The sequence below is a fragment of the Macaca nemestrina genome, chromosome 12 (assembly GCF_043159975.1).
Source record: "Macaca nemestrina isolate mMacNem1 chromosome 12, mMacNem.hap1, whole genome shotgun sequence".
NCBI lineage: Eukaryota > Metazoa > Chordata > Mammalia > Primates > Cercopithecidae > Macaca > Macaca nemestrina.
Genome location: NC_092136.1, coordinates 114,364,164 through 114,389,885, shown reverse-complemented (window position 1 = coordinate 114,389,885; position 25,722 = coordinate 114,364,164). Strand labels below are relative to the sequence as shown.

At 37.1% G+C, this 25,722-nt stretch overlaps 1 protein-coding gene across 2 annotated transcripts in view; it reads right to left on the bottom strand.

The window, feature by feature from the left end:
- Positions 1 to 4,447: 4,447 nt before the first annotated feature.
- Positions 4,448 to 25,722, bottom strand: part of LOC105476467 (RNA exonuclease 2) — a 31,918-nt gene continuing 10,643 nt past the window's right edge. The window contains exon 7 of one of the 2 annotated variants that reach the window (XM_011732442.3): positions 4,448 to 25,684. In XM_011732442.3, coding sequence (XP_011730744.1) covers positions 25,555 to 25,684 — 130 coding nt within the window. In that variant the 3' untranslated portion in view covers positions 4,448 to 25,554. The remainder of the gene's footprint in view (positions 25,685 to 25,722) is intronic. The other variant, XM_011732443.3, reaches the window with a different exon arrangement.

The following is a 25,722-nucleotide window of genomic DNA, read 5'->3' as shown; positions in this document are numbered from 1 at the left end:
ATAGGCTGATCCTTTTCCATTTGCTTGCTAGTCACTACTCTCTCTGACACCTAAATGCCAGACATCTAAATGTCAGAGTGCCCTGGGGCTCAACCTTTGGACCTCTTCTCTAACTACAATTACTCCCTTGTTGACCTCATCCATTCTCATGATGTCAAATGCCATTCACATACAGATAGCCCCTAAATCTTTACCTACAGGTCTGACCTTTCTTCTGAAATCCAAGCTTGTATGTCCAACTATCTATTCTACATCTCTCCTTACGATGGCTACTAGACAACTGAAACTTAACTGTGCAAAAGCAAACTGATGATCCTTCCCAGACCTCTTCATCTTTCTTTATTTTTTTCTGCTTCTTAAAGGACACTTTAATTTACTGGAAACCTTGAATATAACTCTCTCTCTCTCTCGCCCACATCCTTCCTGCCCTCCACCCCACCCCAGCCTTCTCTTCCAACCCAACACTCTCAAACACACACTTAACTCATCAGCATATTCTGTCAACCTCTGAGCTACTCCCATTCTAGAGGTAAAGAAACTGAGCCATGAAAAAGTTATTTACTGGTATAAGGTCACACAATTAATTTGCAGCAGAACTGAAATTGAAAACCAGGCAGCCTTGCTTTAGAGTTTTTAAATGGCAATTTCCTCAATTCTAGTCCTCAAGGATTCCAAAATATTGAGGTCTAATTTCCAAAATGCTTTTGATAAAGACAAAACTAAACAATTTCTAACATTTCTTCCAACGAAACAATTCAATAAGTAAATGTATGCCTAATACAAAACATAGCTTTGTAAACCAAAGCATAGTCTATAATGAAGTTTTTCAGTTTTATAACCTCTGTGTTTGTATATATTATTCTTGAAAATTGAGATCTTTTTCTGTTTCTTAATTTGTTTTTTAAAAATTCACAGTGTATCACAACATTTTATCCATTATAACAGAATGCCCTAGCTAAAAGTAAATTCCAATTTTTTGGAAACCTTGAGGACTAGAAGTAAGGAAATTTGTTATTTAGAAACTACAGGTAGTTTTTATTCTTCTATAGAAATAGATGATTGAAATCACCTTAACACACTGATTGTTGTGGCAAAAACACTCTTTTGTGTTGCAAAGATGAGGCAAAGAACTTATTCTCAAAAAGGAAATGTTGAAAAAATGAAAAGCAATTTTCTCAGCAAGGAGGCAAGAAAACTGGATAAGCTTGATCTAATCTAATCTGATTTAATCACTATCCCAAGACTGACTTGGGGAAAGTGGTATTTGGGGAGACCCTCAGAAAAATCCTGACAACCTTCATCATCTAATAATATTTATTTTCTCAGAGAAAGAGATGAAATGAGCAGATTGTAATTGTTGTCTGTTATTATTCAGTTATAGCAATGCCTATGTGTCTCTTTCCCAGATTTTATCCTTCAACACTGAAGGATGAAAAAAAATTGCACTTGAAAATCACTTGCTCAAAAACCTCTTTGAAGACTATACTGGCATTTTTATTAGAAATACATATTTAAAACAAAACAAACCCCCACTTCATTTCCCAAACAAGGAAAGCCAGTTATGATAGGATGACATCATGAACCCATATGTTTGCCATGAGAAGACAAGAAAAGTCTTCACTTGCTTCATTTGAAACAGTTGTCTGCCATTAGGTAGAACATTCATGATGGAGATTAGTGCTTTTATAAAAGAGACCACAGAGAGCTAGTTCTTCCTTCCACTATGTGAGGACCAGCAAGAAGTGGGCCCGTGCCAGACACCAAATCTGACAGCACCTTAATTTTGGACTTCCCAGACTCTAGAACTGTGAGGAATAAATCTCTGTTGTTTATAACCCACCCGGTCTATGCTATTTTGTTATAGCAGCCTGCACAGACTAAGACATAGTCTCATCATTCTTTAGAACAAGCTTGTCCAATCCACAGCACGTGGGCCACATGAGACTCAGGATGGCTTTGAATGTGACCCAACACAAATACATAAACTTTCTTAAAACATTGTAAGATTTTTTGCGATTTTTTTTTTTTTAGCTCATCAGCTATATTAGTGTTAGTGTATTTTATGTGTGGCCCAAAACAATTCTTCTTCTTTGAAAGCGGCCCAGGGAAGTCAAAAGATGAGACACTCCTGCTTTAGGACAATTAAAACAGTGGGAGAGGGCTAGACCAAGCCAACAAATACAACTCTGCAGTTTGTGCTCAGTATGTGTTTCATGTATTCTGTCTTCCAAGTCTAATGTGAGATTGCTTCAGCCCAGAGGAAGGTGTGCCTCCTTGCAATTTGCACACAGACTCTGTATATGCTAGAAGTAGCCATGGGGCTAGAGGCCAAATGTTGTTTAGCATCATCTTTTATAGGGAATCAAATTTATTAAACTCTTTGGTTTATCTTGATGCCCTGAATTCTCCAAATAATAGGGGATTAAAGGGATCAAAGTAATGCTAAGACCAGAAAGTGGGAGTTACTCCTAATTTTGGCAAACCTGTAAGATAAAGTATACACTACTTCTGGTGTTTTAGGGGGATTGGTTGCTTGGTTTTTTGCTTTTTGCTTTTATTCTATTTGGTCCCTAGGAAACATAACATTTCCTCAAAGGTATCATGCCCCAGTAATTTAGCTAAGATTTTCTATAGGCTGATTATCATATACGTCATTTACCAAGGCTAGCATTAATTACTGACAAGACGTTTGGAGGAGATAACCCAAGGTTCAATACCAACCAATGGGAAATGACCATTGGCAGCAGCTGCTCTGCTGCGTTGATTAAACGGGCTTTCTTGACTATATTAGAATGAGATGAGGACACGGGGGTTTCCTGTGCTTCTTGTTGTTTACACTTAATTTCCAGTGTTATTGTGTTATGTGGCCCAAATCAAGAGTTTATATATGGCTAATAAGGTCAATTTTTATAAATGCTCCATAGATCTTTCAAGAATCCTTAGCCTTTAAATGAGGGTATATTATTCATTCTATTATTTATACCCTTAAATGTGTTTTTGCATACTTGATCTGTAAAAATCTACTAGTGTTTTTCAACAAATGGTGCTGGAAGAACAAAATACCCATATGCAAAAAGTGAACTTCAAATACCTCACACCATATACAAAAATTAACTCAAAATAGATTATAGACCTAGAGTAAAACCTAAACCTATAAAACTTGTAGAGGAATAAAAAGATGAAATCTTTATGCCTTTGGCTGGGCAATGATTTCTTGGATATGACACCAAAAACCTGATCGATTAAAGACAAAAATGATAAATTGAACTTCATGAAAATTAAGACATTCTCTTAGAAAGTCACTGTTAAGAGAATCAAAATACAACCCAGGCTGGGAGAAAGGATTTGCCAATCACAAATCTTATAAAGGACTGGAATCCAGAATATAAAAACTTCCAAAATTCAGTAAGAAAACAAACAACTTGTCATGGTTAACTTTCAAGTTTTAACTTGGCTAGGCCATTGTACTCAGTTTTTGGTCAAACAGTAGTCTAGATGTTGCTGTGAAGGTATTTTTTAGATGTAATTAACATTTAAATCAGTAGACTCTGAGTAAAGCAGATCACTCTCCATAATGTAGACAGACCTTCTCCAGTCAGGTGTTGGTCTAAAGAGGAAACAGGGAGGTTGCCCGAAGAAAAAGAAATTCTGCCTCCAGCCTTTGGACTTGAGACGGCATCATCTCTTCCCAAGGACTCCAGTGGCCAGCCTGCCCTACAGATTTTGGACTTGCCAGCCCCCACAATAATGTGAGCCAATCCTTAAACAAGTACCTCTCTCTGTGTACACACACACACACACACACACACACACACACACGTCAATTCTTTTTCTCTGGAGAACCCTATTACACACCCAATTTTTTAAATGAGCAAAAGATCTGAACAGACATTTCACCAAAGAAGATATACAGATGACAAATAAATACATGAAAAGATACTCAACATCATCAGTCATTTGCATTAGGGAAATACAAATTAAAATACAATGAGACACCACTATACACCTATTTAAATGTCTAAAATCCTAATGAGTAAGCATATTAAATGTTGGCAAGGATATAGAGTAACAGAAACTCTCTCACATAGCTGGTGAGAATATAAAATGGAACAATAACTTTAGTAAACAGTTTAGCAGTTTCCTGAAATGTTAAACTCATACTCACCATATAACCCAGCCATTCCATTCGTAGGTATTCTTCCAAGAGAAGCAAAACATATGTCCATACAAAGACTTGTTCATGAATGTTCACAGCATCTTTATTCATAATAGCCAAAAATAGAAACAACCCAAATGTCCATCAAAAGGTAAACCGATAAACAAATTGTCGTATATCCATACAATGAAATGGTCCTTAGCAATAAAAAGGAATGAACTGTTGATACTTGCAAAAACTTGGATATCACAAAATAAATATGCTGAAAGAATACATACAAAACAAAGAGTATATGCTGTATAATTTTACTTATATAAAACACCAGAAGATGCAAACTCATCTATAATGACAGAAAGAAGATCAGTGGTTGACTAAGAATTGGAGAAAGGGCAGGAAATGGGTGGAAGGAGGGATTATAAACAGGCACAAGGAAACTTTTGGAATGGTGGAAATGTTCATTATGTTAACTATGGCATTATTTCACAGGCATAGACATATATTGAGGTGGGCAAATCACGAGGTCAGAAGTTCGAGACCAGCCTGGCCAACATGGTGAAATCCCATCTCTACTAAGAATACAAAAGATTAGCTGGGCGTGGTGGGGGATGCCTGTAATCCCAGCTACTCAGGAGGCTGAGGCAAGAAAATCACTTGAACCTGGGAGGCGGAGGTTGCAGTGAGCCTAGATTGCACCACTGCACTCCAGCCCAGGTGACAGTGCAAGACTCCATCTCAAAAAAAAAAAAAAAAAAGTATGAAATTTTATAATTCAAATTTGTGTAGTTTATTGTATGCTGATTATATTTCAATACAGCTATTCTAAAAAAAAAAGCTAGCACTGTATTTAAATTACTCCTTACATGCTAACAGATTTTGTTTTATATATTTCAGGGTTATACCATTTAGTGTCCAAAGTTTTATGACTATTTTCATTGTGAATTATACCTTTTTGTTAAAAAATTATCCTCTCTGTAAATCATTTCACCTTAAATGTTATTTAGGCTAGTAGTAATGTAACCACTCTTCTCTGGAACGTTTGCATTTTTCGAACATGCATATTTCCCTTTGGCCTGGAGTCTCCATCAGATATATGACACTGGGCAAGTTACTTATCTGCCTCCATTTCCTTACCTGAAAAATGAGCAGCTTTCAAAGGGTTGCTTTGAAGATTGAATGACTTAATATTTATTAAATATTTGAAACAGGGTTTTGTAATCTTGACACTATATTTGGGGACTGATAATCTGTTGTGGGGACTAGCCTGTGTATTTTAGAATGTTCAGTAGAATCCTTGGTCTCCAACCTACTAGATGCCAGTCGCAGTCTCCTCCCAGTTGTGCCAACAAAAATATCTCCAGACATTTCCAAATGTCCCCTGGGGGGGCAAAACCGCCTCAAGTTAAGAACCAATAATTGAAAACAATCTCTGGGAGGTAATAAAGGCTACATAAGCATTTGTTAAATAAGTGTTCCGTGGCAATTATTATGTGACCCTTTCTCCTTTCTGGGCCACGAGCCACTGCACCATGCAAAAACCCAGTGGTATGTCTGAAGTCCCATTGCCACAGACTACTACTTGATGTGGCCATACTTACCCTGGGGTCTCCCAGCCCACTGCTTCAGATGCTGTAGATTCTTAGCACAGAGAGCCCACTTTCTGTACCAAGCTCACCCCACCTCTAGCTCTCATCCCTCTAAATCAAACATGTCCAACCTGTGGCCCAGAATGGCGTTGAATACAGCCCAACACAAATGTATAAACTTTCTTAAAACATAACGAAACTTTTTTGCAATTTTTTTTTTTTAGCTCATCAGATAACAGTAGTATTAGTGTATTTTATGTGTGGCCCAAGATAAATCTTCTTCCAGTGTGATCCAGGAAGGCCAAAAGATTGGACTTCCAGCCTTGCTGTAAATGAAGGAGTATTATTAGGTTCTCCCATAATTTCTTCTACTTATTTCTTGGGGATCTGTTTTTTTGTTTTGTTTTGTTTTGTTTCTTGAGATAGGGTGTCTCTCTCTCACCCAGGCTGGAATGCAGTGACACAGTCTCAGCTCACTGCAACCTCTGCCTCCCAAGTTCAAGTGATCCTCTGACCTCTGCCTCCCAAGTAGTTGGGACTACAGGCGCACACCACCACACCCAGCAAAATGTTTGTATTTTTTGTAGAGATGGGGTTTCACCATGTTTCCCAGGCTGGCCTCCACCCCCTGGACTCAAGCCATCTGCCTGCCTCCACCTCCCAAAGGGCTGGGACTACAGGCATGAGCCACTGCACCCGCCAAAAGTTTTGAAAAAGCAACATTGCAGGCCAGTTCCAATGTCCCCTTTCGGCGTAACTCCTCCTGTGTGACAGTAAGTAGATGAACCCTGGTACTGGGGCATACAGATAGCCGCCTTCCCTATTTCCAGGGCTCATTTAGGGTTGGTCCTATTTGGGGATCATCTTGAGTAGTTCGGGGAATGTGGGGAAGTCTGTGGAGGCTTAGCTTACGTATTTCCTAGGCCTCTATCCTTGATATTTTTAGGACTAGATCTCCTTCAAAACTGACCTTTTCTTCCCAAAAAGAAAAGATTTAGCTTTTCTCAGTCAAAAATGTGGAACAAACTGGATTTTACTAGAAAAACAATGTACTTAGGAACTCTTGGTAGGAACTAAAACATGTTTTTAAAACTCCTGCAAATTTTTTACCACCACAATATAAAAATGCTAACAGTTTATAGATTTATTAATAAGTTAAATCCCTGAATCTTTGACCCTTGACAAACATCAGTGTTATGCTTTCACTACAGATAGATGTTTTCCTTTGGATTGCCTGATAAAGTATACACAGTACATTGAAGTCGCTTGAGATAAAATTCTGCAAGGAGTCAGAAGGTTATAAATGCTTGACATACTTAAATTTAGGATCACTATTGTATCATAAGGGAGATTATATTTCACAGCTATCTGTTGTCTGGAAGCTGTCTAAAGAGATGTCTTATTTGTTGACTTACAGAACTGGCAAGGATCAGAGCTCACATGCTTCAGCCTCCAACTCAATTCTGCAATCGGGGCCACATCGTCACTGCCAAATGACCATCTTCCCCCTGCAATAAAAGAAGACTAAACTGCTCTACATGAAATAAGAAGAAAAGCCTGGGAATATTTGCTCCTGAAGAAGAGGAAGAAAAGATGATAGGTAAAAAAAAAGAATAAGTTGAAATTTTAAAGCCAGTTCCAAACTGGGGAGAAGAAAACTGCAACAAGGAATGATACCATCCTAAATATATAAACTGGTTTTACAAATTAATTTTTGAAAAAAAACAAAAACAAAACCACTACTCTCACAATAGAAAATTAGTAAAGGACATAAATAATTCATATAGAATGAAAATTGGATTCTCTCTCTCTCTCTACATGTTAACTTCTCTCTGAAGTTAACAAGTAAAGGAATAAATGTAACAGAAAAAAATATATCAAATTGCCAAAAATTATTTTTAAACATTATCCAATGCTGCTCACCAGGGGAAAAGGAAATGGGCACTCTCTTGCACTGCTGGTGGTGGCATAAATTAATACTAAACACTACATATAAACACAAAATCATAGTCTATTCTGTAATAGCATTATGGTTACAATACTAAGAAGGCTTGGGTGTTCAAAAATAGAGATAGTAAAATCAAGACTGTAATAGAGAAAGGAAGAGTAGAGAGTTACAGGATTGCAATACCAAAATTATTTTCACTGCAGAATTTCAACAAATTCATCTAAGTATCTTTTCTTTTTTCAAGCTACAAATAAATTTATTCAATAACTGTCAGGAAAATTACCTTCATACAGACTACATCTTCTGAGTCTAATGCAGCACTATTATAAGACAAAGAGAGAGATCAATTGAACAATCCTATATGCCTGAAAACTAAAATAGTCTACTAAATAATACTTGTTTTAAAGCATGAGGAAAATTTGTTGAAGACTTCAAGCTAAATAAAAGCAGTACCTGAAAAATTTATGGGCTGCAGCTATAACTAGATGTACAGGGAAACATTTTGATATTAATAACAAAACAATAAATAATAAACATTTATTATTTTCTATGCGCCATGCAGTTGTTAAGTTCTTCATACATTATCACATTGACAGTTTTTAATTTATTTTTTATTCATTTTTTAGAGACAGGGTCTTGCTATATTGCCCAGGCTGGCCTTGAATTCCAGCGTTCAAATGATCCTCCTGCTTCAGCTTCCCAAGTAACTGGGACTATGTAACTGTATTTTTATTGTAAAATAGATAACTATGGAAATAAAACACGTGTATTTTAAAGGATAAAGATAATAAAGAAAACACATGGGTAAACACACTTTTAGTGTGAAGGAAATATTGCCAAACCTTAGAAACTTCCTGTGAAGCCCTCTTCCAATCACATAACCTTCCTCCCTCACGAAGGTAAGCCACTATCCTGATTTTGATGCCCTTCCTTCATGATCATTCCATTTATGTACACCCTAAAAAGACATTGCTTAGCTTTGTCTGGTCTTTTAATTTTATTTAAATGAAATCATATAGTATTATTCTTTTGTAGCCTGCTTATTTTGCACGATTGTCTGTAAAAGTCATCCATGTTGCTGCACGTAGCTGCGGATCTTTTTATTGCAGTATCATATAAACACAATTAATTATGAATTGTACTGATGATAAATACTGGAGTTATTTTCATTTTAGGGCTGTTATGAATATCCTCACACTTGTCTTCTTGTGCATACGTGTAAGATTTTCTCTACTTTATTTATTTATTTATTTATTTTTTATTTTTTTTTTTTTTGAGACGGAGTCTCGCTCTGTCGCCCAGGTTGGAGTGCAGTGGCCGGATCTCAGCTCACTGCAAGCTCCGCCTCCCAGGTTTACGCCATTCTCCTGCCTCAGCCTCCTGAGTAGCTGGGACTACTGGCGCCCGCCACCTCGACCGACTAGTTTTTTGTATTTTTAGTAGAGACGGGGTTTCACCGTGTTAGCCAGGATGGTCTCGATCTCCTGACCTCGTGATCCGCCCGTCTCGGCCTCCCAAAGTGCTGGGATTACAGGCTTGAGCCACCGCGCCCGGCCTATTTTCTCTACTTTAAATATCCAGAAGTAGAACCACTGGATCTTAGGATGAACACATATTTAAATTTACTAAGTAATGTCACGTGAGTCTCCAAAGTAGTTGAACCAATTTACATTCTCACCAGTAAGTGCTTAAGACTCACATTCTTAACCCCAGGTATGATCACACTTTATATTTGCCAATGTGGTTGGAATATAACAATTTCTTTTTGTAGTTTAATATGAATTTCCTGATTAATAATGAAGTGAACATTTTTTTCCTGTTTATTGGACATTCAAGTTTCTCTTTTATGAAGTGCTACTTGTTCTCATGCTTTCTTCATTTGTCTATTGGAGTTCTTTTTTTGTTTTCTTGTAGGAAATATTTTTGTATATTGGGTATGAGTTTTTGTCAATTATATGATTTGCAATTATCTTCACCTAGTTTGTGACTTGTGTCTTTATGGTAGATTTAGAGAAAAGAAATTCTTCATATTAATGCAATTGAATTTATAGTCATTTCCATTATGCTATGTGCTCACGTGAACATGTGTATAGCTTTTAAAATACATTCCTATGTATTTCATATTTTTCTATGCTATTGTAAATGGTATATTTTTAAATTTTCATTTTTAACTGATATCTGTTGGTATATTAAAATGCAACTGATTTTTGTATGCAGATTACATACAATTGAATTACAATGGGGTTATGTCCTGATAAACCTAAAGTAATATGAAAATATCATGAGTCAAAAATGCATTTAATACTACAATAAACCCATTATAATGTCAAAAAACTAAGTCAAACCATTGTAGGTTGAGGATGGTCAGTGGTGATTTTCATATCCGACTAACTTGCCAAATTCTTATTTCTAAAACATATTTTCAGTCTGGGACACAAGGCCAGACCCCACCTCTACAAAAATTTAAAAAATTTGTCAAGCATAGTGGTGTGCCTGTGGTTCCAGGTACTCTGGAGGCTGAAGCAGGAGGATCGCTTGAGCCCAAGAGATGGAGGCTGTAGTGAGGCCATGTTTGTGCCACTGCACTCCAGCCTGGGCAACAGAGCAAGACCCTGTCTGAGACAAAAAAAAAAAAAAAGTAAATATATGTACAGTTCTTTTGGATGTTCCACGTAGATAATCAAATCATCTATTGAGGAATTTTATTACTTGCCCCAGTCCTAACATCTTTAATTTCTTTATTGACTATGTGGGCTAGCTCCAGTATGATGAACGACAGAATTAGTAGTAGGCATCCTTGACAAGTTCCTCAGTCTTGGGAATGCTATGAACTTGCACCATTAAGAATGATGTTTGATGTCTGCAGTATTGTTGTCTGTAGATACCTCTTGCCAGGTTTAAGTAAATTGCCTTGTATTCCTAATTTGTTTGCTTTTCCCTTTAGTCATGAATGGATGGTGACATCTAACAAATGATTTCCTGCATCTATGAAGATGATAATACGATTTTTCTCCCTTAGAATGTTAATATGTTAACTTGATGTTTTAATATTTATTGAGTTCAAAGTCCTTTTTTTTTTTTTTTTTTTTTTTTTTTGAGATGGAGTCTCACTCTGTCTCCCAGGCTGGAATGCAGTGGCCCAATCACGGCTGACTGCTACCTCCTCCTCCTGGGTTCAAGCGATTCTCCTACCTCAGCCTCCCAAGTAGCTGGGATTACAGGCACACACCGCCATACCCAGATAATTTTTGTATTTTTACTAGAGACAGGGTTTCGCCATGTTGGCCAGGCTGGTCTCAAACTCCTGACCTCAGGTGATCTGCCCAACGCGGCCTTCCAAAGTGCTGAGATTACAGGCATGAGCCACTATGCCCGGCCTCAAAATCCTTGCTTTATAACACTCCAATCATTGGTTCATGCAAGCCATCTTTTATTTTTTTAATAATAAACACTGTGAACCCAATATAGGAACTAGAAAACTGACATTTTTATACAGCTAAGTGATCTTCCCTCCATCCCATCCCCCACCTCCCACACTCAAAATATTTCCTGAATCTTGTAATCACTCGTGATATATCTATACGTCTCTCTACAAATAGATACGCATACAGGTATACATATATTCCTGAAGAGTATGTGGCTGAATGTAAGTTGCACTTTGAATATTAGGCATATTTAACCTTTTGGAACTTAATTATTTCGCTCAATTTTATGTAGTAGAATTTTTGAATATAGATGTTGTTCAATCATTTTGTAGCCATATAATATTCACTTGAGAATGTGCTTTATCCGTTCCCCTCTCCATGGGCATCTGGATCATTTCCAGGCTTCTGCTTTATCAAATAATGCTGCTATGAACTTTTTGTCCATTTCTCCTAGCATATATTTTCAAGTTTCTCCTGAACCTAGAGGTGGACATGCTTGGCAGATGAGTATACAAATGGTTAACTATTAAGATCATGCCAAACTGAGATACCATCTCACACCAGTTAGAATGGCAATTTTTAAAAAGTCAGGAAACAACAGGTGCTAGAGAGGATGTGGAGAAATGGGAACACTTTTACACTGTTGGTGGGATTGTAAACTAGTTCAACCACTGTGGAAAACAGTGTGGCGATTCCTCAAGGATCTAGAACTAGAAGTACCATTTGACCCAGCCATCCCATTACTAGGTATATATCCAAAGGATTATAAATCAGGCTGCTATAAAGACACATGCACATGTATGTTTATTGTGGCACTATTCACAATAGCAAAGACTTGGAATCAACCCAAATGTCCATCAATGACAGACTGGATTAAAAAAATGTGGCATATATACACCTTGGAATACTATGCAGCCATAAAAAGGATGAGTTCATGTCCTTTGTAGGGACATGGATGCAGCTGGAAACCATCATTCTCAGCAAACTATCACAAGAACAGAAAACCAAACACCGCATGTTCTCACTCATAGGTGGGAATTGAACAATGAGGTCGCTTGGACACAGGAAGGGGAACATCACACACCGGGGCCTGTTGTGGGGTGGGGGAAGTGGGAGGGATAGCATTAGAAGATATACCTAATGTAAATGACGAGTTAATGGGTGCAGCACACCAACACAGCACATGTATACATATGTAACAAACCTGCATGTTGTGCACATGTACCCTAGAACATAAAGTATAAAAAAAAAAAAAAGATCATGCCAAACTGTCTCATAAAATGGCAGCATCAATGTACATCCCCACCAACAAACTTTAAGTGATACGGCTGATTCACATCCTCTCCAACTCTTGGCACTGTCAGACCTTTGATTTTTGACATCAGAATAGGTATGAAATGGTTGTCATACTGTAGCCTGATGTCATGTGTTGTTCACATTATTTTCTTATCTCTTCTCTGTTTGCAGCACTTGAGTCTTGCTCCTTCCTGATACTGGTTATATGTCTTCTTTTTCCTTGAGCCATCTTGCCAAAAGTTTCAGTTTTATTATTCCTTTAAGTTTACTTGCTATTGAAACACTCTCTACTGAATATTCATTTTCTATTTCATTAATTTTTGCTCATAACTTTAACATTCTCTTCACTTTTATTCCTTCCTAATATAGGATTTATAGCTATAATTTTCCCTCAAAATCCTGTTTAGCTGTACCCTAAAAGTTTTTATCTGTAGCATTTCCATGATCCTTCAGTTTAAAACATTTTCTAATTTCTATTTAAATTGTTTTGTGACCTGAATTTTATTTGAAACCATACAAAATTTTTCAAATTACTCTTTAATTGTTGAGTCATAGCTTAATCACATTGTTCTTATAACATTCTCTGAATGATTCCAATTTTCTAATATTTGTAATAATTCTTTATCATGTGCCTGAAAAGAAGGTTTATCCTCAACTTGGTGGAGACAGTGCTCTATGTGTAAGCTCATTAGGACAAGTTTGTTAAACAGAAATTAATTGGTTCTCAACACACGTATCAGAAAATAGGAAAAGCTGAAAAATAACTAAGCACAACTGAAGACATAAGCAAGAGACAAAGAGAGTACACCCAACAAAATTAAAAGAAAGAAAATAATAAAAGGTAGAACCCAAGAAAAAATAATGGAATGGTATAGAAAAAAAAAGGTTAATACTATCAGAAGCTTCTTCTAGAAAAAGACTATTGCTGATAACCTCAGGAAAAAACAGTTCAACAAAATAACAATAGAATGCAAGCAAACAAAATATACTTAAATAAGGGAACAAATTATAGCTATAATAAAGACTTTAAAAGCAGTTTTATTATAAAATGCCTAGAGCCAAATATTTTTTAAACCTATAATAAATAGAATGAAAAATTATATTACCAATAAAATTAGCATAACATAAAATAGGAAACTTGAATAGACAACCATGAAAAATTGAAATAATGTTGCCCAATGATCTTACAGGGTGTCCCACTGAACTGAAGCAGAGCATTTTAGCCAAAATTAGAAAAATTGTGGAAACTGCCCAATTCATTTTTCAGTTTGGCACAATCCTTAAAACTATCAGATGAGAACAGCAAAGGAAATTATAGGCCAATTTCACTAGCAAACATAGAAGGAAATCCACTCAATAAAATGTCAGCTAACAGAATCCATTCAGGTGTTTGAAAAAAATAACCCTAATAATACTTATTAGGTTTTATTCTAGAAATGCAAAGATAATTTAATATCAGAAAACCTATTAACATATTTCACCACAGGAATATATTAAAGAAAATACATGATTATCTCAATAGACTTAAGAAAGGCATTTGATAAAGTTCACATTCAATTAAGATTTTTAAAAACTTTTTAACCTTGAAGGCTAGAAAGAAAACAACTTTCTTAACTTTTTGAAGGCTATCTATCAATGCCCTATAGCAAACATCATAATTAATGGAGAAACTTTGCTGTATTTCTTTTTAAGGCCAACAAGATAAAAATGCCACCACCATAGCTACTGTTCAATATACTATATGACATTCTGGCAAATATAAGACAAGAAAAAGAAACAGGTTAAAACAATTGGAAGAAGAGAGGGTGTTCATTATTTGAAGCTGACCTGATAATCCACATAGAAAACCCAGGATAATTACCATCCAACTAAAAGGTATTACAAAAAAATTAAGACACAGTACTAAATCACAATAAGAAAAAGAGTTGCATATGAGCAAAGACTAATGGAATAGAATTTAAAAGCTGAGAAAGAGACCCATTTGAAAACCTGGTGTATGATAGAGGTTGTGTCACAAGCCAGTGGACAAAGGATAAATACTTTGGAAATGGTGATAGGAACATTGGTATACTCCCTGGAAAATATTAAGTTGGATCCTTACCTCACATAATCTCCAAATGTGGACTTCAGAGGTATTAAAACCAAAAAGTGAAAAGCAAAAGTAAAATAAAAAGCAAATAAAAGTTTATCTAGATTATCTTCATGATCTTGATGTAGAGAACTACAAATATTAACAATGGTCTTCTCTGTACAGAATTGTTATTTTCTAAGGTATTCGCCTGTTATTTTATAATCAGAAAAAAATGACATACAAAAAAAATACAGGAACTTGTAATATTATTCTTCATTGAGGAGCAAGGATATTTCATCCAGCATCAACTTCACCCACACAAAGTACTCCCAAAGATCTTGATCCTCTTCTAAATTTACTGAGTGGGCTTCTGGTTACTAATTCAATTTGTCAGTGCCCTCATGCTGGAAAAAGGAACACTCCCTACATCATAAATTAATATGGTATTTGGTCATTAGAAAAGAAGATCTCAATGTAAATTGATCAGCATTCTGAATTAATACATCAGTCCCTGTGTGTTTGGTTGGAATAAGTTCCTCCTCAAGGGATTAGACCACTGTTGATATACTGAAATCAAACTCTGGGCCCATAGCATGAAGCCTAAAATTTAGGCACCCAACTGAGATGCTGCTCTAGAGTCTCTGAGTTGACCAGTTGGCCCATCACACTCAATGATATCTATCCCTGATTCCTCATTACTCTTTATGTGCAATAAGGACTGGCCAGAATTAAGACTGTAAAAATCTTTCACTCATCTATTTACTCATTCACTAAGCAAACACTTACTACGGCCCTATTAGAGCCTAGCGTGTCCCCTTTCGTAGCTCACCATGCTTCATCCAAGTTGATTTTCTGATAGTTCCAAGAATAAACTAAGTTATTTGCTACCACAAGGCCATTGTTCTCTGTGCCTCCTACAGCCTTCTTCCCATGTCCCTGGACTACACTGTCACCTAATCAAGGCACCTGCAATAACCATCCATTTTAAAGTAGCCCTTCTCCTCCTCAGCACCAACCATCATTTGTCTTTACCACAACATCTTTCTGTTTAATATGACAATTCTTTATTTACTTATGTATTGTCTAGCTTGCTCATTAGAACATTAACTCTATGAGGGCAGGGATACATCTAAGTCCTTGCTAGATTCCTAATGTTTACAACAATACTCAACACAAACTAGAATCCTCAATAAAAGTGAATGAAGTAAAACAATGAATTCTTAATCATAAATTTTCTATCAAATAAATAATATCTAATTTAATTCTGCAGAAATTTGGGTGTGTGCTATCCTATTTAAGTAGTTTAAGCTATATATTTTCAAAGAAATTTCCAAAGCATGGACCATTCTCCCATATAACTTTAGAACTTTTTAAAAATCAATTGTCTACAACATCCCATTTCCAAGGGTCTTTCAGTAACTCAGTGTACAAAAGTATATGTCATGCTTTTCTCAAAAAGTGGTATTAACCACAGGAAACACGTATCTATATTATTCAAACCTAAACTAGACTTAGGATTTAATTCAAATAAAATTATTTATAAAATTTTCAGATATCTGAAACTCTAAAATAATTTTAAAACTCATACCTGTCCCTTCTCCCCATCCATCCTCAGAAAAGCAATGTTTGAACATCAGGCTTCATGGCTAAAGCTCACAATTAACCACTTCAGAACATCAAAAGTGGAAAACCAAAGTTCAAATAACCAAAGAGTCTGCAGCATTCCTAGAAAGACTGTATGAAGTCAGCAGTAGTGAGAAACACATGAACAAGGCGTCTTCATTTAAGCTCTGATCATTAACAGACTGTATAATTTTATTAAACTGAATTCTACAAGGCTTTTTTCAACATTTCTGAAGTGCTTTAATTTAATAACTTGCAAAACAAGAATAATTTTAGTAGTATAGCATGTCATTTCTCTCCCTCTTCTGTTGCCCTAGGAGAGGGTTTCAGACCAAAGTCCCAGGCATAAATACACGACTGAGTCCCAAACTCCAACAGAGGGACTGATATATGCCCCAGATGAAGTCTGAGTGTTTTTAAATCAATTTAAAGAACATTATTGGATTGTTATGTAGAAAATACAGACATAATTGAATTTTTCACAACACTAAATGTATTTAATTTAAAGTGCCTGTCCTTTATTATGAAATTCTCTCCTTTGTGTGTTTCAAAACGTCTTTTCTTTTATGAAATGATGGTGATTGCAGCTGGTGTTTTCAACATCCTGATTTGGCAAAATAAAAGTTGGCAACTTCTAGAGAGTACCCAAATAATGCTTTAAAAAATATTTACTATTCATAGGCCGGGCACAGTGGCTCAAGTCTGTAATCCCAGCACTTTGGGAGGCTGAGGCGGGCAGATCACTAGGTCAGGAGATCGAGACCATCCTGGCTAACACGGTGAAACCCCGTCTCTACTAAAAACACAAAAAAATTAGCCGGGCGTGGTGGCAGGCGCCTGTAGTCCCAGCTACTCAGGAGGCTAAGGCAGGAGAATGGCGGGAACCCGGGAGGCGGAGCTTGCAGTGAACCGAGATTGCGCCACTGCACTCCAGCCTGGACAACGCAGCAAGACTCCATCTCAAAAAAAAAAAAAAAAAAGAAAAAAAGAAAAAAAAATGTACTATTCATAAAACCCAAAGCTGTGTAAAACATATATTGATGGCCTAAAGAAGAAACAACGTTTTCTAGGAAGAGTTGGCCCTGGGGCATGTAATGCCAGTCCCACATTTCTGGAAGCTTATATTTCAACACAAATAGCTGAACGGTGGCAACCTTTGCTCCTATTCCACTTTCGTGAGGCTAAGATTTTTCTCCATAGTGTCCTTAAGATCTATGCTCTCCTTCAATTCTGAAATTGTCTGCTAGCTGTTAATTATAAACAAAACGATTGGGCTATCATGTCAACCTATTTTCACACACAAAAAAATCTGATGACAGAATAAGGTAGAATGATGTTAACAAGGTATCTTAGAGCCCATAGGATAGTAAAGATAAGAAAATGCGTAAGAAAAAGAAACGATTTGGAGAAAGACAGTATAACCAAGATGAGTGAAAATATAAAACTGCATGCAGTCTCTAATTTAACAATTCTATTGCTCAGTATGAATTGTAAGCTGTTTAAGTGGAATTCAAAATGGAAGTTTTTCCACAGAAACAAAACAGGGCTAGGTTCCAAGACAGCCTACATGGGCCTATCAATTTAGATTATCCAAGGAGTACACCTAACTCAGAATTCAGCAGCATCTCTTTCCCCGTTTCATATGACTACATGTGGAGGTAAGAAGGCAAGATGCTCCTAAAAGGTATTAACTTGTTAAATTTCCTTTATCTGTAAACCAAAACTGCAATTCCTTACACCACTTTGACACTGACATAAAAGAAATCACCTCCCTAAATTGTCCACTTCCTGTTACTCCATGATGACAAACAAAAGGAATTTACTCTTTCTAAGGGCACAAGCAAGGGTCCCAGAGTTCAGTTCCTCCAAGCTGGTCCCATTACATATTAATCCTAAAACAGAATCATTCTGGAAATGGATCATGGAAAATTATACATCTTTGTGTGTGCACATGTATGGGTGTGTGTGTGATAAAATACATATAAATTTACCCTTTTGTCATTTTTAAGTGTACAGTGCAGTTGCATTAAGTACAGTCACACTGTTGTATAACCAAAATCATGTTTCTCATCCTGGATCCCCAAGGATTCTGCAGGTTGCTCATGGTATGCTTTCATTTGTACAATAACAGATTTTGCTCCACACTCTTGGAGCACCTGCTCCACAGACTTGTTTGCTGTAGCCTAGCCAGTGGTATAACCTGGGTGATTAAATTGCTAAACTGATTAAATTACCCTGAAGACCAAGTTGTCTCAGGTCCTGTGCATTCAACTTGACATGTCAACTGTGAAATGCTTGTGTTCTAATGGAATGAAAACTTACAATCCCCCCACGATCTTTTTTTCTTTGAAACAATGTATCACTCTATTACCCAAGCTGGAGTGCAGCAGTGCAATGATGTCTCACTGCAGCCTTGACCTCCTGGGCTCAGGCAATCCTCTCGCCTCAGCCTCCCGGGCTCAAGTGATCCTCTCACCTCAGTCTCCTGAGGAGCTGGGACTACAGGTGCACTATGCCCAGGTAATTTTGCGGGGGATGTTTTTATAGCGATGAAGAAATTTTGAAGCCACAACCGTCCTTTACACAATAGCAAATGCTCAAGCACAGAAGCATTCTTCATTTATGTTCCCACCATGCTATCTATACTTCTACTATGAGCCACATAAAATTAAATTCTTTGTTCAAATAATTAAAACTCAACTAATTTTCACAATAGACATACAGCATACAGTTGGCCCTCTATACCCGTGGGTTCCATATCCATGGCTTCAGCCAGTCATGGTTCAAAAGTATTTTTCTAAAAAATTGTGTCCGTACTGAACATGTACAGACTTTTTTCCTTGTCATTATTCCCTAAACAATACACTAATACAACTATTCACATAGCATTTACATTGTAGTTGCTCTTATTATATATAATAAGTAATCTAGAAATGATTTAAACTATCCAGGAGGTTGTGCTTAGATTTTATGTAAATACTACACCATTTTATATCAAGGAATTAAGCATCCATGGATTTGGGTATCCACAGGAGGTCCTGGAACCAATCCCCCATAGATACCAAGGGACGACTGTATTTATCAATACATATCTAGTATAATAGCTTTTGTCCTCATCAGCAGATATAGCACATAATAGCCTTTGTCCTCATCAGCAGCTATGAAATATAACAGTTTTTGCCCTCATCAATCTGCTACATAAGGCTTATCCTTGCAACCACCAATTTTCCATTGTCGCTGCTGCTTATTAATTTTTCAAAATGTTACAGCATTTGAGTGAACCTGGGACATTCATGCACTACCACAAAGCAATCAGTATGACAAAACTGCACTTGAACATTATGACTATTATTTGTTCTTCAAGGCATACACATATAAGAACAGCAGTTCATGCAAACCAAACTATCAATTTCCCTCTAAATTTGTAAGCTGGTCTCTTAACAGAGATATATTGTTTTGTAAATGAAAAAACACAGATGTTTCAGGATTCATTCTCCTCTACTATGGATAAACTGTTAAAAAACGGAGATCTTTCTTGCCCACGTACTCAGTACTATGGCTAAGGGCACTCAAAGAACACTTGACTTTAGACTATCAGGAAAGGATATATGGTCCCCAACTTACAAACAGCTTGACTTATGACTTTTCTGGGTTTTTTTTTAGCTTTAAAAGACCATTTATTAATCTTAAGTATTTATGACTCATGGGTTAAAATATTTATCAATTTAATACCAACAGGTAATTTTGTTTGAAAGAGGCTTCAACTGTTATCCTTACCACTTTTATTTCCAATGGGAGAGAATTCTACGTTCTTTCTTTTTACATTCTCCTTTGTAGATGTTTTGAACCACAGTATCTGGCTATCTTAGGAAATTTAAATGACAGCCCATTAACAGGCTTTCCAGAAAGTTTCCCATCAGTGAAAAGAAGTCCCACTGACTTTCCTAGCCACTCCCATATTCAGCTTGTAAATAACCTATTGTGAGAAGCATATTCCAATAACGATGACGTTGAGTGACCTCAAGTGTACACCAATATTATTCCAATGGAAAAGCTTAGATACTAACAGTGTTTAAATAATTGAAAACTAATTGGAATCTCTTCAAGAGATACAATAATGGGGAACATGGAGGCACAGCAAAGATTATTTATAAACAATGTATGAAGGAGACATGATACTTACACCTAAATAACAAACAAAACCCCCTCCAGGCTAAATAGTTCTTTTGTACACATCTTATTAAAGCCCAGATGAAAATATTTTAAAGCTTTAAGAAAATTACCATAAATTATTCTCTATAATTTGTGCCTTGCACGGTTCTAAAATGTTCATAATGCTATAATTTGCTACTTACGTGAAATTTTAAAAAAATATCTCCATGCATATCTTGTTCACTTTTTTTTTTTTTTTTTTTTTTGAGACAGAGTCTCGCTCTGTCGCCAGGCTGGAGAGCAGTGGTGCGATCTCGGCTCACTACAACCTCCACCTTCCAGGTTCAAGTGATTCTCCTGCCTCAGCCTCGGAGGAGCTGGGACTACAGGCGTGCACCACCACGCCCAGGTAATTTCTTGTGTTTTTAATGGAGACGGGGTTTCACCATTTTGGCCAGGATGGTCTCAATCTCTTCATCTTGTGATCCTCCCACCTTGACCTCCCACAAGTGCTGGGATTACAGACGTGAGCCATCACACCTAGCCTTGTTGACATTTAACTCACAAATAAATACCTTAACATGCTGTCTAGAGAAATTGCTCCTACATACTTATTCTTAATTATGGGGGATTCAAGCAATTCTGAGTTTTTATAGCATCCTCAAACTGAAAAATATTCAAAATTAGCCATTTTTTCCTTAATTATTTAGTTATGTATTTAAGAAATAGAGACAAGCTCTTGCTATGTTGCCCAGGCTGGTCTAAAACTCCTGGCCTCAAGCAGTCCTCCCGCCTCAGCCTCTCACAGTGCTGGAATTACAGGCATGAGCCACTGTGCCCAGCTAAAACAAGTCAATTTAATGCCCTTAAACAATCAAAATGTAATGCTAAGGAAAATAAAACAATACAAGCCAAAACTGGAGTGCAAAAGCAAAAACCTTTTGGCTATAGATTTGTGAACTAAAGGGATCCTTTCCCAAGGTCATGCTGGAAATACAAAAAATGAAATGACAGAAGCTTCCCGTGTTTCCCTCCTTCCTTAGGCAACTTCTTATCCTATTTCAGTTTCCTGAAACATATCTGGTTAAGACTCTTGTGATTAAAAAGACAAAAACAAGTATTTATAGAAGTCCATCAGATTCCTCATTAAAGCTGAAGTCACACACCAGAGACCAGTGGTCTGAAGGATAATTGAAGGATGGTAGCCAGTTGGGTCCAATCTGTTCTTCAATGGGCAGATCAAGAGCTGACCTTACATTTAGAGCATGTTTAGAATACCAGATGTAATCCAGGGTGTGCCTGCCCTCCCCTGGTGTCCAGATCTTCCAGGTAGTATATGGGGGTTCTGACTGCCCACCAGCACTCAGGGGCTTGTAGGCACTGTTCAGGTTGAGGCTGGAGGAAGCAAAATGTTTCTAGGCCTCTTGTGTTGGTTCTGCATTGAAGTCCCCTCAAACAAGAAGGGGAATCTTGGCCCTTGAGTGACGTTTGGCAAGTTCTGAAGAAGGTCACAGCCTTGAGCTGATCAAAATTACTCCCAGACAATGCGTGCTTTCACATAGGTGACACCGATGCAGAACTGTTGGTCTGACTCCTTGCACTCTAGGAACTGTGCAATGGCCACCTGATTGGTTTTCAGTGTCATGGCCATCAGCCTAATATTGGCAGTGTTCACTAGCTTGATTTGGTTTTGGAGGAAAAAATAGGTACAGCTGTCTGGTCCATTGTTTTGTTCTATACTTAGACAAGATGATCAGGGCTTGAGGAAAAAAAAAATGTGCCTTGATAGCCCAGCCTCCTGAGGAGTGGCTGGAAGGTGTCAAAATACTGTTCTACCTCTTGGAGGCACAATATATCAGGCTGGTAGAATAGGATTTCTTCTAGCATGAGATGCTTCCTTTCTTTTCACTTGAGTGCTTCCAACAGGGCATTGTACAAAGTTGTCTTTGTCTTTCCAAGAGCTTGGACGAAGTTGTTCCATTGCATGACCCTAATAGGTAGGTAGTTACTGGAGCCACAAAATCTCTCTGGAACCAAGGAGGTTAAGTATCCAGGACAGCCCTGCATTCCTCAAAAAGCTCGTTAGGATCTATGGGCTCCAGATGTTCTAGGTCAGGTAATACCAAACACTCTGGGTGCAGGAGGCAGTACTGCTATTCAGTGTCTTGGCAAGAGCACTAGAGTCTGCTCATATTATTTCAGTCGTACTTCGACTACCCATACAACCATTCTGCTTTTCACCTTCTCTACAGTATTAAGTTACATGATATATTCAACACTTTATTATAAAATAGGTTTTCTGTTAGATGATTTTGCCCAACTATAGGCTAATGTAAGTGATCTGAGCACATTTAAGGTAGGCTAGGCTAACATGTTTGGTAGGCTAAATGTATTAAATGCATTTTTTACTTAATAATTTCAACTTACAATGGGTTTGTTGGGATGTAACCCCATTGTAAGTCAAAATGCATCTGTACCGATTCATTCACCTTGAGTTTAATAGAGGGGAAATACACCTGGACGATCCTAAGAACACAGCTTGCAGGACAATTACCGCACAGAACGAACCACCAAATGAGAGGCCCCCCAAGAGCACAAGAATGGCAAGCTCTACTAAGCAAATATACTTATCATTTTTCAAGCTGTAGTTATATTTAAACCAATTCGCACTGCAGTTCATTTCACAGAAATTACTTCATAGCTTCAGGACTCCCCTGTGAAATCCTAAATACCAGCACTACAGCACTACAAATTTAAACTTAACTTAAAAATAATGAACTAATCACTGAACCAGCATGTCTTCATATATACCCGCACTAGACTGGTTCTGTTTCACTCACAGGCTGCCCCTTATTTTATTAAAATTCAACACAAGCTCCATTAAAGGACAATAGAATTAGCTACGCAATTAAGATACAGAAGACAGCATTAAAGCAGTAAGGTGCCTGTTCATGTAAGATTTAAAATGAACACCAGGAGTTGAAAATTTTTAAACTGGCTTGAACAGTTAAACTGGTGAATAAACCAGCCAGTTGTGCGGAAGAAACTTTGAGGCATTAATAGCAGTATCTGGTTCCTATGAACCTTTCTTAAGCCCAGTGTTTTCTTATCTATCATTGCATTCAAATTTAACATTCCTGAAAGCCAAGTTAGGGCAAAGACCCTTTTGCCAAATTTTAGTTGGAAACACTAAACCAAGTCAAGGTCACACTATTGGTGACGTTTACAACAGTGCTCGGCACAATGCAGGCAGTCATAGGCATTAAGTGAACGCTGATTTAAGATAATGCCTCCAGCCTCATAACTAATCATAGTACCCTTTATTATCAATATTCATTAGCTATCATTACAGGATGCTCACTGTGCTGCGCTCAGAACTGTATGAATAGCATTTAAATTAATTCTAACAATCCATTAAGTAAGGTTATTAACCTCATTTTACAGATATGGAAACTGAGACTTAGAAAAGCAACTTGCCAAAGTCACTCAGTATGTCAGGAGTCTTAACTTGAAGTAAGAGTTTGACTCAAGAGCCCTGTTCTTAACTACAGTTGACCCTTGAACAACATGGGGGTTAGGGGTGCCAAACCCTCGTGCAGTCAAAAATCTGTGTATAATTTTTGACTCCCACAAAACTTAACTACTAATAGCCTACTACTGACCGGAAGCCTTACTGATAATATAAACAGTCAATTAACATAGATTTTGTATGTTATATGTAATAGATATTACATTTTTTATGCAAACATCAGGAACAATATATATATCATATTCTTACAATAAAGTAAGCTCTCAGAAAATGTTAAGCAAATCTTAAGGAAGAGACAATAAATTGACTATTCATTAGGTGGAAGTGGATCATCATAAAGGTTTTCATTCTCATCATCTTTAGTGGGCTGAGAAGGAGAAAGGGGAGGGGTTGGTCTTGTGTCCCAGGAGTGGCAGAAGCAGAAGAAAATCTGCATGTAAGTAGACCTCTGCAGTTCAAACCTGTGTTGTCCAAGGGTCAACTGTCCTACCCAATCCTGCCTTCCAAGACACTGAAGTTGGTGCACGAGCTAAAACCCATGCCATTCCAGAAAGAAGTGGTCAGAAAGATCAGCAGACTTATGTTTTCATAAATTCATTCTTAGTAGACTCATGAATTTCAGTCTTAATTCACTCGTTTGGAGAAAGTTACACTACAATCCCTCTCTCCACTGATACAGCTGTAGTATAGGTAACACAACTTAGTACATGTTAAAACGTTACTCAAATGAAAATATTATGGGGTTATTCTGATCTACTAGCTAGTGATCTCTCTGTAACTATCACACATCAAGATCGTGCTACTATGTTCGTATCTGTAATAGAATAGACATGTAATTTGACATCACCACAGAAGTCTTCTCACCTAGTGGTTCTCAAGGAAAGGAAAGAAACCTGTGGGCCTTTCCCAATTTTGATTTGACTTCAAGGGGCATTTGTCAGAATGAGGTGCACAAAGCAATGAGATGTGTTCTACAGATGATTCTATTGCACACTCTGGCTAGGAAATCACCTTTAGTACTGTGGTCTAGAATATGTAAACTTAGTTAGTATGTTCCAACCGAAATCCCTTCTCAGCTACTTACCATTAGAACTAGAGCAGCAAGCTATTTACATTCTGTAAACCAAGCAGTCACTGCTGTGCATATAAATAAGCCCTAACTATTACTCGCAATAAACCTTAGTTATAGAATCCGTCTGAATTGAATTCCCTGAATGTAGCAGAGTAGCCTAGTCCAGTGCTGTTAATTCAATAACTCTAACAATGAGCCCAAATCTGCTTCTTTAAACTTATCCATGGTTATTCTAAAGCAAAACACGTTCACTTCCTGTTTGACCTGAACTTATTAACCCATTCCGAATTGCATTACAAGAGTTTAAACATTAGCCATATCACTTCAAAAAGAAAAAGCCATCTTCTCCCGATGATTAAACTACTAAAGAATACATGGTACAGAAAGGTTTGCATTTCAATAGAACTAGCTTTATTTATTTATTTATTTATTTATTTAAACAAAAGAAATGATTTAAAAGCAAATGCATATATGTACCAAGGGATGGACATGACCTGGTACTTACAAAGGAGCTGCTGTGTCATAATGGAAACAGCGTATTAGGAGAAAAATAGTATTTCGTGTGCTGTCTGCTTGAGTAATCAATCTGGAGATGCAAGTTAACCGAAGGTGCTCTGCCAAGCCATCAGCGTGAGAAAAAAAAAAAACCACCAGAAGTTGCCTCCAGATAACTATGTAGTGGCAGCGTGATAACCGGCATCAACTCACGGTCTTCTCATTTTCCCCATTTTCTATAATTTTCCTCTTCTTTTCATCTATTTTTTTCTTGAAGATGTTATTTCGGTAAAACTGAAGTTCTTTGATGCTTTCGCTAATGTCGTCAAGTGCCCTGTAAGCAAACACACCACACTGAATGAACTGTCCAAA